We start from the raw sequence: 18,271 nt of genomic DNA, 5'->3' as shown, positions 1-18,271 counted from the left end.
GTTGATAAAGCTTTTTTCCCATGGAGTATGGTCTAACAAGTCAGATACTGCTACATGTGTATGCTGAAACTGAATAACTGAGTAACTGTACGGCGCATGGTGGGAGCCAGGTTTCTCACTGGGGGAGTGAAAATTTACAAGCAAGCAAGTGAAGAGGCTAGAACGATTCATGTGGTAATGGATTAGAACTGGAGACAGTATGAACTCATGTTTAGCTTAATATATATAGATACAGATGGTTACATCAGAAATATTTCTAGATGTGTATATATGCATGGGTTACTATTCACACATATTTCTTTGAGGATTTAAAAGACATCCCTAGCAATAGCACACCTACCTGTAGGCAGTTATGTTCCCCCAACTTGAGGACAGGGTATTTATATAAACTGAGAAGTGGCAATGGAGAGCTGCAAGGCTGGAGACAGGATAGGCGGGGAAGTATCAGGGACAGCAAGAGAGGCAAATGTTGGAGGGTCGGGAAGAGGTTTCAGCACTTGCTTAACAAGCAATGTTGCTGATACCCTAAAAACAGAAGAAAAAAGCCAACAGAAGCCAGTCCACTGGCCTGAAGCTGAAGTGCAATACAACTGGGATAGAAATTAAGGCATGTCTAGGCTAACTTTTCTAAGTTGACCTTGGGCACATTTACTTTTCCCATCCCCACGTGTTCTGAAGGTGCCAGGACCCACAGGATTTAACTTGGGGTGTAGGCTCTGGGAAGGGCCCTACATGAAAGCCTGCTGCCATGGCCTTGGTGGGGTGTGTAGGTGTGCTGAAAATGAGCCAATGTGCTAAGGGAGATGACGAGCATTACGAGTTGAGCCCCAAGAGCCTTAGAAGTAGGTGACTGGGTGTGGTCATTTGACCCATTGTTGAAGAGGCCACAGAAGCTGGCCCCTTCACAGGCCAGGAAAGGACTTTCTGGAAGGGTCTGGATACACCCCTTCAGGGGCTCCTCTGGCTCCAGGGGTGAGCTCCGGTGTCCAGAGACATTACCAGGCCCAGATGTAGGAAATGGGAAGGTGGGATGCATAAAACCAGGTGGGTCCTGGTATGGGACACCAGTGAGTCAGGAAGCACGGAGCAAGCAGATGTAAAAAGTTCCAGACCAGGAGCCACTGACTTGGTTTCTGAACCCAACTCTGCCATTCTCTGCTTTGGGAGTCACTTAGCCTCTCCGAGCCTCAGTTTCCTCATCTTTATGAATGACTCACCCAGCTTCTTCACATGGTGATCGGCGAACAGAATGAGATACCGTATGTGCATGTAGTTGGCAAACAAGCAAGTCTCAACCAGCGGTTCTCAAAGTGTGATCTGAGGACACCTGGCGGCGGGGGTGGGGTGCCCTGAGACCCTTTGAGAGGGTCTGCCAGGTCTTCCCTTTTCCAAATAGACTGTGCATGGGCCTGAAATTTCTTGGCAAACTTCCTCCAAGGCAGCTGATATGAGACTCCAATGGTCCTTAATTAAACCGAAGAGATTTTCAAACATATAAAACCATGCCACTTTTTTTTAATAGTTATTTTCATTAAAGATGCAATTTGCGTTAAATTTGAATGGATTTGTTATTTTTAAATGAATATTTAAAATTTTTAATTCCTCATACCATTAAAATCAACAGATACAAGCAAAAGCCCTTCGGGGTCCTCAATAATTTCTCAGCCTGTAAAGGGGTCCTGAGACCGGACAGTTTGGGAACCGCTGTGCCCAACAACAGTGGAGGCGAGCCGCCTCTCAGCATCCTCTGAGAGGCTGACTCCAGGCCCCCTTTTATAAAACACGCATACGTTCACGGTTTCCACGTGTGGGGACGCTAGTTTTGTTTTCTGGGTCTCAGAGATCCAACGCTTGTACCCATTTTCCCGGCCCAAGTAAGGGCCCTCCCACAGGGAGGCACTGACAGTGTGGGGCGACCCTAGCGGGGGGTCGGCGACCTTGGCAGAGGTCGAGCCCGCACGCGCGGGAGGCAAACGATGCTCCCGGCTGGCGGGAGTGCCCGCCAGTGGGCGAGGAGGCCGCGCCTGCGCGGCGCTGAGCCGGGTACCGACCCACGGTGAGCCTGACCGGGTAGTGGGGGACTGGGGACCTGCACTCACAGCCTCGGCAGCGCCGCTGCCGCCGCTCCGCGCGCCGCTCTCCTCAGCAGACGCAGCGCCATCTTGTCTGCGCGCGGGCCCCGCCCCCGCCATGTCCATCTCCGCTTCGTCCCGCCCCTGTCGCCACGCCCCCACGCCGCCGCGTCCGGAGCACGTCCTGCCCAGAGCCCTTGTCTCCACGCCCCGCCCGTCCCCGCAAGCCACGCCCCCCTGCTCTTGCGCACCTGCCCCCTCCGGCTGTCAGAACTTCCAGGCTGTAACGCGAGGCAGAGCAGAGTCCGAATGGGTGGATTTTGGGGTGACTGAATCCAACCATTCCCGTGCTTCTGGGTTTTTAGGGCGGGTTTTGAGAGACCTTGCATTTTCCCAGCCAGACGTGGCCAGATTTTCTAGGGATTTCTTTGTTGTTTTTGTTTAAATACTATACCTAACAAAGATTGTGAGTCTCACCGTGTGCGTGCCTCGGTTAACAGTCAATCCATTATGGGACATATATGACTGTAATAGGGTCAGAATAGTTGCTGCTGGCAGCTTTCTGGGCCAGAGAAATGCTTGTTGAAGACACGGGGCAGCGAACACAGCGCTTCACTCCAACTCCTTCCTGCCAGTCTGTCAAAACTCGGGCTTCACAGTCAGGAGAATGCTAAGGTATTAAAACAGCTTACCAGCTGTGTGACTTTGGACAAATGACTTAAGCTCTCCCTGCTGAAGTTTCCTCCTGTAAGATGGGAATATGAATAGTACTCATAGGGTTATTATAAGGATATGTTGCGTTAATATACTGAGAGCGTAAAACCTCTTCTGGCCCAGAACACATGCTCAGTAATGTTAATTACGTCTCATTATTATTATCATCACACCAATTCCTTTCTTAAAAATCTCTGGTGACTTCCAATGAGAAGTGTTAAAATGAAAAACAGAAACAAACAAAAAAAATGAAGAACAACCTTGAAAATTCCCTGAGCAGACAAAATCTGTTTCATCATACAAGCAAAGCCTAATTTAGCTTATTTTGCAAGACAACTTGACCTAGGTCATTTCTTGCTTATGCCTCTGGAAATCATAAGCAAAAACTTGAACTATTTCCCAAGGTAACCACTGACAAATTCCCTATATTGAAGAAAACTCTAGTATTGTAACCAATCACTGTGAAGAATAAACAGTCACTACTTTCTCACTAAATAAGCTGCTTTATAACAATATATCCCTGAGCCTCATTCCATGTTTTTGTTTGAGTGCTCCCAGTTTGCAAAATGTCTTTTTGATGTGGGCACAATAAACTTTTACCAATTACTACTTTGGGGATTCATTGGGTTTACTTCTGTTATTTATGAAATTTTGACAGAAGCATTTAGAATAAAACCCCAGTTCTTCACCATGACCCTGAAGTCCTTACTCTATCTGGCCCCTGCCTGTCCCTTCAACCTTATCTCAGCCCTACCCATCTTCTTTCTGTGGGTTTTTTTTGTTTTTGTTATTTGTTTTTTTAGTGCGATAAGCCCCCTCCCACTTCAGGGCCTTTGCACATGCTGTTTCCTATCTCCAGAACGCTTATGGCTATACTGTCGCATCCTCCTGGACATTTACCCTACCTGCCACCTGCTCAAAGAGCCTGAGCTGACAACCCAAACTAGAGCATCCCCCTGGTCTATTTCACTGGCACAGCAACCTGATCATTTCTGTCACAGCCCTCATCACAATGTTTATCAATTTGGGAATTTACTTTCTTATTGTTGCCTTTCCCCTGGTGGTTCTCAAGGTGGGAAGGAACTACTGCCCATAATCAGGTGGGCTTTCAGAGTGCATTATTGTCATTTAGGGCGCAGGGCTAGGGACGTTTGGGCAATCCCACTCATAGAAGGGCTGCTAGTGCTCTGGTCTAGAAACGCCATCTACAGGAATAGAATGTGAGCTCTTTGAGAGCAGGGACCCAGTATATCTTGTCATTGCTGTGTGCCCACAGCACCTGGCTCAATGACTTGTAACCTGTAGGTATTTAATAAATATAAGATGAAAATGTTCCTCTAGCCTCATTATAATTCTGAGAACTGCCATATGAGTTGTTATCCTTACTAAAAATGCCCTGGTCCTTATGGCTTTTTAGGTAAAATACAACCTCCAATGACTTATTTGCTAAATGATTCAATATCTTTCAGATTCTGCTTGAAGAAATTGTAGCTGTGTCCATTCTCACCAGCACTGCTGTGGTTTTGTGGTTTTTTTTTAAAGGTTTACTTTTATTTATTTATTTTTATTTTTTGGGCTTCCCTAGTGGCACAGTGGCTAAGAATCCGCCTTCCAGGACATGGAAGCAACCTAAATGTCCATCGACAGATGAATGGATAAAGATGTGGCACACATATACAATGGAATTTTACTCAGCCATAAAAAGAAATGAAGTTGAGTTATTTGTAGTGAGGTGGATGGACCTGGAGTCTGTCATACAGAGTGAAGTAAGTCAGAAAGAGAAAAACAAATACCATATGCTAACACATATATATGGAATCTAAAAAAAAGAAAAAAAGGTCATGAAGAACCTAGGGGCAGGACAGGAATAAAGACACAGACGTAGAGAATGGACTTGAAGACATGGGGAGGGGGAAGGGGAAGCTGGGACAAAGTGAGAATGTGGCATGGACATATATACACTACCAAATGTAAAACCAACAGCTAGTGAGAAGCAGCCGCATAGCACAGGGAGATCAGCTCGGTGCTTTGTGACCACCTAGAGGGGTGGGAAAGGGAGGGTGGGAGGGAGGGAGACGCAACAGGGAAGAGATATGGGGATAAATGTATATGTATAGCTGATTCACTTTGTTATAAAGCAGAAACTAACACACCATTGTAAAGCAATTATACTCCAATAAGGATGTTTAAAAAAAAAGAATCCGCCTGCCAATGCAGAGGACACAGGTTCAAGCCCTGGTCCAGGAAGATCCCACATGCCACGGAGCAACTAAGCCCATGCACCACAACTACTGAGCCTGTGCTCTACAGCCTGCGAGCCACAACTACTGAGCCCGTGTGCCACAACTAATGAAGCCTGCGTGCCTAGAGCCCGTGCTCCACAACAAGAGAAGCCACCACAATGAGAAGCCTGCGCAGCGCAATGAAGAGTAGCCCCCGCTCGCCACAACTAGAGAAAGCCTGCACGCAGCAACAACCCAACGCAGCCAAAAGTAAAATAAATAAAATAAATTTATGGGCTTCCCTGGTGGCGCAGTGGTTGAGAGTCCGCCTGCTGATGCAGGGGACACGGGTTCGTGCCCTGGTCCGGGAAGATCCCACATGCCGCGGAGCGGCTGGGCCCGTGAGCCATGGCCACTGAGCCTGCGCGTCCGGAGCCTGTGCTCTGCAACGGGAGACGCCACAACAGTGAGAGGCCCGCATACCGCATAAAAATAAATAAATACATTTATTAAAAAAAAATTAAAAATCAATTCAAATAATACATTGCATAGAAAGAGCAAGATGCAAATTTACCCAAAGCCCGTTAAGCCTCAGGGCCACTGAGTTGCACTGGTCCCTTCCAAGTCCCCACCAATGTGTTCACAAGGGCATTTTTTTTTTTTTTGTAAACTGTACCAAAGTAAAATATTTTAACTACCATTGGTTAAGACACTTTCTTTGTCTACTTCAACTGTTCCTCTCTTGGACTTCCTTTGTGTTGGGTGCCGTTGGAGTGGCTGCAGGTATTTTGGGAGTCTGGCCAAGGAGAAGATGAGCTGGGATATATTTGGTTTAGATTTAATAGAATACGTTTATGTGATCTGCAATCATTTCCATGTTTGGTTATTACTAGCAGTCCTAGTTTAGGAATGGCTTTCAGAAATTCTGCTATCCACTGTGCTGACTCACCAGCATAAAGATGCAAAGGTCAGAGGATGTGCCCCTGGGGCACCTGGCACCAGAAGTGTGAGTAGTAGAAGAGAAACAAAGTTTGAAAGGCATGGAGCCAGAGACCATCTGTGGAAAATTCTTCCAGTTAACAGAAATGTAAAATTGTAAAGAGAGAGTTTGGTTCTTATCTGTATCTGGCCAACATGGAAACTCTCTCCTGTCTGGAATACACTCTAATAACATTGTGGTGGCTTTCGCAGTGTCGGCCCAGCTCGGCTAGGACCACTTCTCCCATAATTTCCTTGCCTGTGTGGTACCGGGTTGGGGTCATTCACAAGAGACATTTGCACGAGCTCTGGAAGGTGGAGGTGAAGCAGCAGGTCACGTGTGCTCACCCTGCTGACACGGGGCAGTCAGTGTTAACTTCCTCTCTTTTGAGATTATCTACAGATCTCATTACGTTGATATCCACCCATTTTTTTCAACTCAAACATTTATCGACATGATTCCTGACCTCAAGAAGCTAATCTGAATGAAATTCAGTCACGTGCTACAACATGGATGGACCTTGAGGACATCATGCTAAGTGAAATAAGCAAGTCACAAAAGGACAGATGCTGTACAATTTCACTTATATGAGTTTCCTAGTCAAATTCATAGAGACATAACGGAGAATGGGGGTTGCTAGGGGCTGGAGGGAGGGGAAATAGAGAGTTAGTGTCTAATGGGTACAGAGTTCAGTTTTGAAAGATGAAAACAGTTCTGGGAACGGACGGTGGTGACGGTTGCACAACAGTGTGAATGTACTTAATGCCACTGAGCTGCCCACGTAATATGGTTAAAATGGTGAATTTTATGATGTTCATATTTTACCAAATAAGAAAAAAGATTTTATTTCTTTTTATCTTTATTTATTTATCTTCAAACGGAAGTATAGTTGATTTATAATATTATGTTAGTTTCAGGTGTAAAAAACATAGTAATTCAATATTTTTATATATTACACTCCATTTAAAGTTATTATAAAATATTGGTTATATTCCCTGTGCCATACATTACATCCTTGTATGTTATTTATTTTATACCTAGTAGTTATACCTCATAATCCCCTTTCTTTATCTTGCCCCTCCCCCCTTCCCTCTCCCCATTGGTAACCACTAGTTTGTTCTCTGTGTCCATGAGTCTGTTTCCATTTTCTTATACTCATTCATGTTTTATTTTTTAGATTCCACATATAAACGAAAACATCCAGTATTTACTTGTCTTTCTCTGTCTTACCTCACTAAGCATAATACCCTCCAGGTCCATCCATGTTGTTGCAAAAGGCAATTTTTTATTCTTTTTTTTTTAATAGCTGAGTAATATTCCATTGTATGTATATACCACATCTTTATCCATTCACCTGTTGATGGACGCTGAGGTTGCGTCCATATCTTAGCTATTGTGAATAATGCTGCTATGAATATTGGGTTGCATATATCTTTTCTAATTAGGGTTTCCATTTTCTTTGCATAAGAAAATGCAAACAGGAGTGGAATTGCTGGATCATATGTAGTTCTATTTTTAATTTTTTAAAAAGGACATTTTGAAAAGAAGCTATCCATGAAAGAGGTAGACAGGTGTAAGTGGGAAAAATAGGTGGGTTCTGAGGTCTGCTGGTGATATGGAGAAAAGGGATATGGAAATAGAAAGGATGCTGCAATTCCCTCTATGTGAGAGGGTCAGGGAAACCAGTAGGCTCTGCAGAGATGGGATAGCTCCCGGGACGTGGAAAGTGAGCCTGAAAGTGTTAGGAGAAAAGCAGAGAAAGCAGAGAGAACACTGCTCCAGATTGTAAACCACAGGAATGCCCAAGTCTCAACCAATGTTGCCCTACAATATACACGTCTCCTGAGTGGAAACACGTTACATTGTTACCACGTGGTGTTATAAATGTCATGAAACTCGAATAACTCTCACCGTTAATCGTCGAAATATTGAGTTTTTGTACTGGCTCAACTACAACTACAGTTTTGGGAAACAGTCACACACCCAAGGAGATAGTGGATAAAAATATCTGATCAAACCATGGTTTACTATAACCATTTCGAGCTTAAATAACCATTTAAAGCCATAAGTTAGGAAAATGAAGCTGCATTATTCTTTTGTTACAAACACCAAAGCCTCTTTATCATAATTCATTTCCCCCTTCCTTTTGGTGTCTGGCTGATGTAGGTTATTTTCGCCAAAGTTGCGTCTCAAAGGCTGGAGGGCCAGTGTCACTGATTCAAGACTTCAGAATGTTGCGCTTAGAAAGAGGAATATTAGAGGTTCTGTGGAATAATTTTTCAACAGTGGCATAGATGGAACTACACTCTGAAATCATCCATCCCTCCTGCTGCTCTGATACAAAACCCTCCCAGCCTTACCTCCTGGCAGGCGCTGCCTTTGATAAGGTGATGACTATGTCTGGCTTTCTTGGGGAGACAGGAGACTGTCTCTCAAATTTAGGCCAAATGCAAAATAACTAGAGACCACATTGTGGACCTTCTGAGCCTTAGCTTTCTCTTTATAAACTGAGGAAGTTAGACTAGCTGACCTCTAAAATTCCTTCTGGCTCATCAAATGCTGATTGTGTAAGATCCTTTTCTAATCTCAGCCTCCAAAACTGTGCTGCAGTGGCCCCTAGTGTCATAGGCAGGTTTCCCCCTGCTTCCCACACACTCTCTCGGGACTCTCCCGACCCTTCCCCTGATCCACTTTCTTTTTTACAAAGCACTTATCCATTTCTAAATTACTAGATAATAGGCTTATTTGTAATGTCTTTGTTGAATGTAAGCCCTATGAGAACAGGGATTTTTGCCTGTTTTGTTCATTGGTGTATCCCAAGCCCCTGGAACATATCCTGGCACAGGGCAGATGTTTAGAATTAATTTGTCCAACTCAAAGTGTTGAATCTTGAGGCATCCTCTGCCAAGATTATCCTTTACATCAGGGAGTCTCCAACCCCTGGGCCACAGACCTGCAGCAGTCTGTGGCCTGTTAGGAACTGGGCCGCACAGCAGGAGGTGAGCAGCGGGCCAGCAAACGAAGCTTCATCTGTATTTACAGCCGCTCTCCATCACTTGCACTACCACCTGAGCTCCGCCTCCTGTCAGCATTCTGGTGAGTTGTATAATTATTTCATTATATAGTACAACATAATAATGATAGAAATAAGTGCACAATAAATGTAATGCGCTTGAATCATCCCCAAACCATCACCCCATCCGTGGAAAAACTGTCTTCCACGAAACCAGTCCTTGGTGCCAAAAAGGTTGGGGGCTGCTGCTTTACATAATTTTCCCTGTTATTTTAATTTACTTTATATGTTAAAAGTTATCTTCAGTTGCTGTTTCTTAATTGCCTACATGGTGGGCTGAATAATAGCCCAGAAGATGTCTGCATGCTAATTTCCAGAACCTGTGAATATGGTATTTTGCAGTTTTGATGAAATAAGGATCTTGAGATGGGGAGATTATCCTGGATCATGTAGGTGGGCCCAATGTAATCACAGGGTCCTTGGGACAGGGAAGCAAGAGGATCAGAGTCAGAACAAGATGTGACATGGACTCGAGGTCAGAGTGATGAGAGGCCACAAGGCAAGGAATGTAAGCAGCCTCTAGAAGCTGGAGACGGCGAGGAAACGGCTTCTCCCCTCCGGCCTCCAGGAGGGACACAGCCTTGCCGCCACCTTGATTTTAACCCCATGAGAGCTATTTTGGACTTGTGACCTCCAGAACCCTAAGATAATAAAGCTGTGTTGTTTTAAGCCACCAAGGTTGTGGTCATTTAATACAGCAGCAACAAGAAATGAATATACTTGAAACGGAGCAGGACCCTGTGGTCCTTCCCCCTCACGTCCTCCACCTACCTTTGTCTATGGAAAAACTTTAGCCAAATAAGTTTAATCAGAGAAGTGAGAAAATGCAGAAACAAAGGAAAACAGTTCAACAAGACTGAATAATAATAGTTTAGTCATTAGCATAGTCAAGGACCTGTTTTATAGCTACTGAAACCCTCACCAGGTGGAAGAAGTTAACTACATGATGACCAGACTGTAGCCATGACATAAGCTGCCACAATTCCGAGAACTGGCCTCAAGGAAATGGGAAAAAAATGACCCCCGGAAAGGAAGACTAACTGTCCTTAAAACAATCAAGATGATGCCAGTCAGACCACCAGTGACCAATTTCAAGATGACCGTCAGAGCTGACTGCGCTGTTTCTACATGTAGCCCCCTCCCTCCATCTATAAAAGCTCTTGCCCACTGGCTGTCAGTGAAGGGGAGTCGGCCTTTAGACAGGTGTCCACACCTCCCCTCGCCCCCGTTGCCGGCCTCTGAAATAAAGCAAACTTTCCTTTCCACCAACATTGCCTCTTTATTGGCTTTTGAGTGGCAAGCAGCCAGACCCCACTTTCAGTAACACACCTAGTAAAAAGAAAACCTTCCCAAGCACACCTCCACAGACAAACTGGCTCTTAAAGAGTGCTTTTAACGCCAGTGCCAAGTCCAAAGTGACACTGTTGGTTCAAATGACCACAAATGTCTCTGTTAGTGTCAGACAGAATCAACAAACTTTTGCTCTGGCCAGAACCTCCTTGACTGAAAGTTTCTAAAGAGAGCAGCTTAAGTAATTTTTCATGCCAGAATTGGAATCCCTTTTCTGTATGTCATTTGAAAAGGACTCTCTACCCATGAACTGATTAAATAGAGACACCAAGCACTTACCACTGCCTGAAGTCACATTATACACTTATTTGCTTATTGTCTCCCATTTCTGTCATTCATTTATTTATGGTGTGCTGCTTTCCATTAGAATGTAAGCCCCATGAGGGTGGGAACTGAGTTTACTTTGTTTGCTACTGTATTTTCAATGCCTAAAATGATGCCTGAGACACAGTAGATGCTAGATAAATATTTGTTGAGTGAATGGCTGGGAAGTTGACTTGCTAAGAAGATGTAAGAAATCCTTTAGCACCACTTTGCCCTACCTCTGAGAAAAAACAAATGATAGCAATTCAAATGCAGCTGAAAATGATGAGATTAAGAAAAAAAAAAAAAAAGCAAGCAGTCCCAGGTTGTTAGTTTTGAGTGATGGGAGGAAATGAAGGAGTCACATGAGGATAAGAGTGAGAATGCAGGTGGCACAGGAGTTACAGCCAGGCTTCAAAATGATCCCTTGCCTGTCTCTTCACAAATTACGCATTGAGGAAATAAAAGAGATATTTGCCTACTGTAAGAGTCTTTTAGGTCCAGCAATCCCACTGCTGGAGTGGGATATCCGGAGAAAACTATAATTCGAAAAGATATATGCACTCCTATGTTTGTTGCAGCACTATTCACAATAGCCAAGACATGGAAGCAACCTAAATGTCCGTCGACAGAGGAATGGATAAAGAAGATGTGGTACATACATACAATGGAATATTACTTAGCCATAAAAAGAATGAAATAATGCCATTTGCCACAGCGTGGATGAACCTAGAGATTATCATACCAAGTGAAGTAAGCCAGACAGAGAAAGCCAAATATCATGATATCACTTATATGTGGAATCTAAAAAAATGATACAAATGAACTTGTTTACAAAACAGAAACAGACCCACAGACATAGAAAACAAATGTATGGTTACCAAAGGGTAATGGTGGGGAGATAAATTAGGAGTTTGGAATTAACATATACACACTACTATATATAAAATAGATAACCAAAAAGGACCTACTGTATAGCACAGGGAACTATACTCAGTATTTTACAATAACCAATAAGGGAAAAGAGTCTGAAAAATAATATATATACACACACACACACACACACACACACACACATATATATATATATATATAAAAAACTGAATCACTTTGCTGTATACCTGAAACTAACACAACATTGTAAACCAACTATACTTCAATTAAAAAAAAAAATCTATTAGGAATTTTGGTTATTAACGTATGGAGCCAGGGAGAGAGGCCCATGTCTTGGCCACTACCAGGTAGCCCTAAGAAAAGTAAACAGTAAAGATGTTAAAAAAAAAAAAAGTAAATAGTAATAACGTGAAAGAACTAATGTGCAAGGTTATTGCCTATATCATGGTTTATTATCACAAAATATTGGGGAAAAAAATCTAAATGTTCATCACCAGGGAACCGATTTTTTAGAGTATGGTACATGAAACAACAGAAAAGTATGCAACCATATAAAGAATAAGGAAATAAATTATTTCCTTAATATTTTATTTCCTTATTCTTTTTACTAATATAATGTATACAATGTAATATAATGTACTAATATAGAAACTATTTTGTTATGTATAATAGAAGACATTGCTAGTGAAAAAAGACAAGGCACAGAACAATTGTATTATATTCTATCTTTTGTGTAAAAAGAAGAGTAAAATATGTTTCATATTTTCTTATAGTCAATTATTTTAAAACTCTGAAAGGATAAAATAACGCTGCTAATGACAGGGATTACCTGTTGGAGAAGGCAGGAACAAGGCAAATGGAGAAAGGGAAGGGAAAGGTTTTCATTGTATCCCTTTTGCAATTTTAAAACTTTTGAAAAAAAAAAAAACTTTTGAATCATATATATGTAATATTTATTCAAAACACTAAATTTAAATCATATAAACAATAAAGCAAACAGAAGAAAAGAGAAACCACAGTCTCACCCAGCTAGACCTGGGTCCCTAACTCAACCTGATGCAGAGCTCCCTGCACCGTGTTTGTATGTGGACAGTGGGATACCATATGCATTTTAGCATCTTTGTGGCCACTGAGCTCTGTGTCTGTTTCATATCCCATATTGGATTAAAAACTCCCAAAGTCCCAGCCTGTTTCCTGGAGTGAGGGCCCAGGGACTTGCACAGCTGACAGAGTCTTCACAGCTTTTATGGACAGGAGACTTGATAAAATGTGTAACGTTGAAACATAATGAAAGCTGGTTGGTTAAGACCCTCTGGCTTTGGTGGAATAATCTTTAATGCACCAGACAAGAAGATTGCTAACCAGCCTTATTACTGACAATTTCCTAATATCCCTGATAGGCAGGTAGGTGATTTGAGGATTATCCAGACGCTGACAAATCCCCTGGGCCCTGACAGTCTCCTTTACAAAAGAATCAAATCTGTTTATTGCTGATAATAGATGGTATGCCTTAAGGTTTGCTTGTAAGTAACATGTGCGTTGCTTTTTATTTTTTCTTTTCTTTTGGCAACAGGAACCAAACTTGGATTCATCCTGATAAACTGGGCATTTGGGACTTTATGTGATGTAACTGCTCTGAACAGTTTCCTAATCCCCACTTACTAAACCTTTACACCCCAGCTCACGATGGCATAAATGGCCTTGATCCAGGTCAAAATGGTCCATGTAACCAAAGAGCCTACTCTTGTGGCTGACATTCACTAATCACTCTTCCTCGTTTTTATTTGTTGTTCTGATAATTATTTAAAACAAAAGGACAAAGCACGTCTTGAACTTGTAGGTGTGACAAGCTGAACTCTTCATTTGTCTCTGTATTCCTTGCAACAGGTACAGTAGCTAACACACTGGAGATTCTCAAAACCAGTTTTGGGATTGCCTTGTTCATAAACTATCATCATTTCTGCAGTGAAATGTTCTTAGATTTCTAAATTTTAGCAAACTACAATTGGAAACCCAAATAGAGACTAACTTAAATTAGCTCTGTCATTCCTTTTGATTTATAAGAAGTAAAATGTCATCTGCCAAATTCTAAACCTATGCATATTGTTAGTATTTAATCTTATCCATAACATCTCAATGAATGTGGTTATTTTTTTAAAGTGTTGCTGCATAAGAAAAATTTTCTAAGCATAAGTTAATATCTCACTTAGCAAGATCTGCCTGACCCTTGATCTTATGACTATTCTCCTATGTAAGTTGCACCTGAAACCGATACACTAGCCCAGACCCCGAGGGAACTCTGGGCACATATACTTTTTTTTTGGAGGGGGAGGCACCTATACTTCTGCAGTTTGCATACTAGTCTAGGGATCCACGAGGACCTGCCTGGTGAAGAACGTAATCGTTGGTATCCAAACTCATCCTATCCCATCTGTAATATTCTTCATTCTAATTTTCTGCTTAATGAAACAATACAGCTAGCCATAGGATTTCCAGCCTTCAAACAAGGCCCCTTCTGAAGGTTTTGTCATCAGTTTTCTCAAAATTAGAGGAGTTTTAGGATTCCAGAAGTTGAAAATGCCCAACTGCTAAATGTCTCTGTCTCTCTTTTTAAAATTCCATTTAGTATTCAGTATATGTTCATTATAGACAAATTGAAACCTATGGAAATAGGTTCTTATTTCTTATGGAAATAAATCAATAGGGACATAGGGAAGTTAACACCCAAAGGTAATTGTTAATATTCTGATGGCTTCCTTATAGACATGTTCTTATGCATTTTTCTCTCTGTGTGTGTGTGTGTATGTGTGTATCTCTTTTTCTCTCTCCAGAAATGGATAATTAACTTATATAGATAGACACACACATACACATATATCTTAAAAATAACATCACATATAGATTGTTTTAAAACTTGTGTTTTTCCTCTCAGTAAATCACTGAAACATATATTTTAGGTAATATGGTAACTCACCAACCCACATGGAGATACTCATACTTTTGTGGAAAAAAAATCAAACAAAATACATATATAAAAATACCAAAGACAAATCCAGAGAGAGACCCTATGTAAGCTGTGAAAATGAGTTCAGAGTATTAGGAAATTACTTTTTTCTAATTCAAAATTTTTTACTCTGGTAAACTTTGAAAAATATTTTTCACACTGTAAAATTTTTATAGGAACACAGCTAGGAAATTCTCCTATTGTCATGCAATCCTAAGCTTAAAGTTTGCAAAATCTAGTTTTCGCTTCTTCTTTTTCTTCTTCTTTTTTTATTTTAAGCCTTTTAATTTAACTTATTGACCCCAGTATTTTTGCTACATCCATTGCTAGGATCAAATCGTTATTCTTTTCAAAAGCATTCCTTTAACCTGAGGTCAAACAAATGTGAAATATGAGGAAGTTATAAATAGACTGAAATCTAGAACAACCATAACCTTGATGTACTTTATCTAAATTTTTATAACTTTGAAGTGCACCGAATACAGAAAGAATGCAGAGCTTTTCTTTTCCAGCCAGAGAAACCACACACACAAAAAGAATAAAAAATGATCTCTTTCTCATTTCTGTAGTCAATTTCTCAACCCAAAAAAAGAAAGTGGGGGAGGATTTAAGTCAATCCAACAAAAATAAACTGTTGCTACTGTTTATTGAGAAAATAATTCCTTGAGATTTCTTTTTCCCCAAAGAACTACAAAAAAAAAAAATCATAAAGAAGATCTCTGGCTTAGTTTATTTCCTAGAGGAAAAATTGTTTAACATCTGTTTATTTTGTAAAACCTACCAATAGCAAGTGGGCCCATAAAATTCCCCCCTTTTTTGTGTGTGGTGGGAAAGAAGCAGGCGGCAGGCTAAGTTTGGCCTGCAGTTGGAATATAGTTTGCTGCCTGGAATTGCCCAGTCTTGTTTGGTTTCTATAAGATTCCCAAGGTCCATGAACTCATGTGTCCCAGATGAATAGCCCAAAGGGAGAGGCTTGGGTTGGATGGTTGGAGTGAGACCAGACAGTGGAAGACTTTGAAATCCAGGCAGTAGAGTCTAGACTTGACTCTCTGTGCAGTGGATTGGGTTGACTCCAGTTCTCCCCCATCTCTACATTTACACCTTTCCATAGGCTCAGAGTAGGTACAGTATCTCTCCTTGTCCCTTGACTTTGCGCTTGGACAGTGACGACAGTGTATCAGTTCCAGCTCTAGAACTGGATCTTTCTGCATCATTGTGAGAAGAGCACACCCTGGCAAAGCCCACCAGGAAGAAGCAGAGGGGGAGGAAGGACCCGTGGAACAGAGCTTCCCCACAGACCTGCAGTAGAAACAAACCTGCCCCAGCAGAGAGCAGAGCCCCCAGCCCAGTCCAGGCTGGCTGAACCTCAGCAGACATATAAACGCTTGCCACTAATAAGTACCCATTGTGTTACACCCGAGTTTTGGAAGGCTCTGCTGTGCTGCATCATTGCACTAATACAAACTGATACACACCTTTAACCAAAATAAAAATCATTAAAAAATTTTTTAAGAACCTATACTTTAGGGAGTTTAACGTGTGGCTGTGTACAGGATGGATGAGATGGGGCAGAGATAGTATAGTAATCCGCCTGTCAGGTGATGAGCCCAGAACACGTGTGGAGGCAGCAGGTACAGGATGAGGCAAGACACTGACAAAGGATTCATGGCTAGAGAAATGCAAATTATGTAAAACGAGATTCCCCTTTACACCCACAACACAGGAAAAATTAGAAAGTCAGATGATAGCAATTGCTGAGAACGGTGTAGGGAGATGGAAATTAGCATGCAATGCAGATGGCAGTGTAGACTATGCTATCTTCCGGAGAGCAGCTCAGCAGAACTCAGTAAAATTCCTATGTGTACACCCCATGACCCAGCAATCCCATGCCTGGGTGCAACTCAGAAGTTTGCCCAGGTCCGTAAGAGGAGGTAGATAAGGATGCTCATCCCAGCAGTTTGTGGGAGCAGGCTGTTGGCGACAACCTAGTAACATCAAAGGGAAGGGCAGACAAACTGTGCTGGGTGCAATCTGTTGGGGGCTATGCAGCAGTTAGAAATGAACAAGAGGTATGTATAGCTGCATGGGTAGGTCATGCTGTGGAGGAGAGAAAAATGAAAAGAGAATGAGACCCATAGCCCAATACTGTATGTATGTACATATGTAGGGATGTGTGTATGTATATATATATATATATATATGTATATATAAATATATGCCTGTATTTTTCAGAATTATGTACATATGGACATATTCAAGGACATACACCAAACATATTACAGGAGGATGGAGTAAAGTGGGAATGGGAGTGAGGTTTGGAAATAAAGAAAAAAATGAGAAGGGTCTTACATATATAGATGATACTAGTAGAATTAGCTAAATTCTGGTACCTGAATTCCAAACATATGGGTGTGAACTTTCATCAGAGAAAGTGGTGGCAGCTTCCAGACTGGAGGGGAACTTGAGTGAAGGGACAGGACTAGAGGTGGTTTGAGAGCTCGCCATAGAGTGTTACTACTGGAGCTCTAATATGAATGAACTTTCATTCGATAAATATGTGACTTCACTGGTTCTTCCATTGCAGTATATCCCATTTGTGCCAGCTATCAATTTATTGCCTCTCAGGGCTCCAAATCCACCTTACTTTGCCCTGCCCTGTGACACTGGAGCTGGAACCCTGTAAACATGTCTCCTTTGCCTCCTGTCCCAATGGTAAGTTTTATCAGTAGCAGGGACGGGAAGGACACTGCAGGTGAAAGGGACTTTTTTTCCCCCTAGTTTCAGTGTCTTTTTTCTTGTTGCTACAGCGTAAAAGCCAGTGGGGCCAGCGGGAGACCCAGTGACACACAGTCTGAGAAGTTTCACTGTCACTCCAGCAGTGGCCTCCCAGGGTATTTCACCAGCACTCCAACTGCTTTGCCAGGGGGACCCAAGCACCCCAGCAAAATGCTACCCCATCCAGTGGCCTCGGTCATACCCTCCCCAATGAGTTCTTAACCTGTATGTCTTCCTTGGATAATTTGCCTCTGCTCTAGAGGTAGTGCTTTCTCCCTATAGCTGTGATTCCTGTGTCTTTAGAGTTCTCTTTACAGTTAATTCTCTCTTAGAAATTTAGTCATCTCTATGCTAAATTTTCCCCGTTCAAATTACTGGTGTGGTTTCTCTTCCAACTGGACCCTTCGAACAGTAAAGCAGGAAACAGCACAGCACAAGCCTTTCCATGCTTCTCACCCTTCACAGCTGACTTTCACTGGTTCCTTTGTCTTCTTGATTCACTGCAATCAGAAACTTCATTGATAAATTCCTAACTGTCCAAAAGTCATCTTTCAGACCTTTTCTCTGTTAATTGCTTCTCCCTGATACCTACCATGTTTCAGACCATTCCTTTTGAAGCCAATATGGTTCTATACGGTAGCAAGAGCTACCATGTTGGAGTTGGACAAAAGTGCTTTGAAGTCTCAGCTCTGTCAGTTACAAGCCTGGTGACCGTAATCTTTGTGAGCCTTGGTCAGCCTTCTCATCTGTAAATTGGGGAATAATGATGTTGATACGCAGGTCACAGATTATTTTAAAGAATAAATATGGTAATTTATGTAAAGCATCAAAGCATAGGGCCTGGCAAATAGTAAGCGCTCAACAAATGCTGGCTCCCGTATGTTA

At 42.1% G+C, this 18,271-nt stretch overlaps 1 protein-coding gene across 1 annotated transcript in view; it reads right to left on the bottom strand.

Moving 5' to 3' along the window:
* The window catches only part of CLYBL (citramalyl-CoA lyase), a 245,040-nt gene extending 242,845 nt beyond the window's left edge, over positions 1-2,195 (bottom strand). The window contains exon 1 of the mRNA XM_065896069.1: positions 2,100-2,195. Coding sequence (XP_065752141.1) covers positions 2,100-2,161 — 62 coding nt within the window. The 5' untranslated portion in view covers positions 2,162-2,195. The remainder of the gene's footprint in view (positions 1-2,099) is intronic.
* Positions 2,196-18,271: the final 16,076 nt, after the last annotated feature.

Source organism: Phocoena phocoena, chromosome 18, assembly GCF_963924675.1.
Source record: "Phocoena phocoena chromosome 18, mPhoPho1.1, whole genome shotgun sequence".
Classification (NCBI taxonomy): domain Eukaryota; kingdom Metazoa; phylum Chordata; class Mammalia; order Artiodactyla; family Phocoenidae; genus Phocoena; species Phocoena phocoena.
This window is presented reverse-complemented; position numbering and strand designations above follow the sequence as displayed.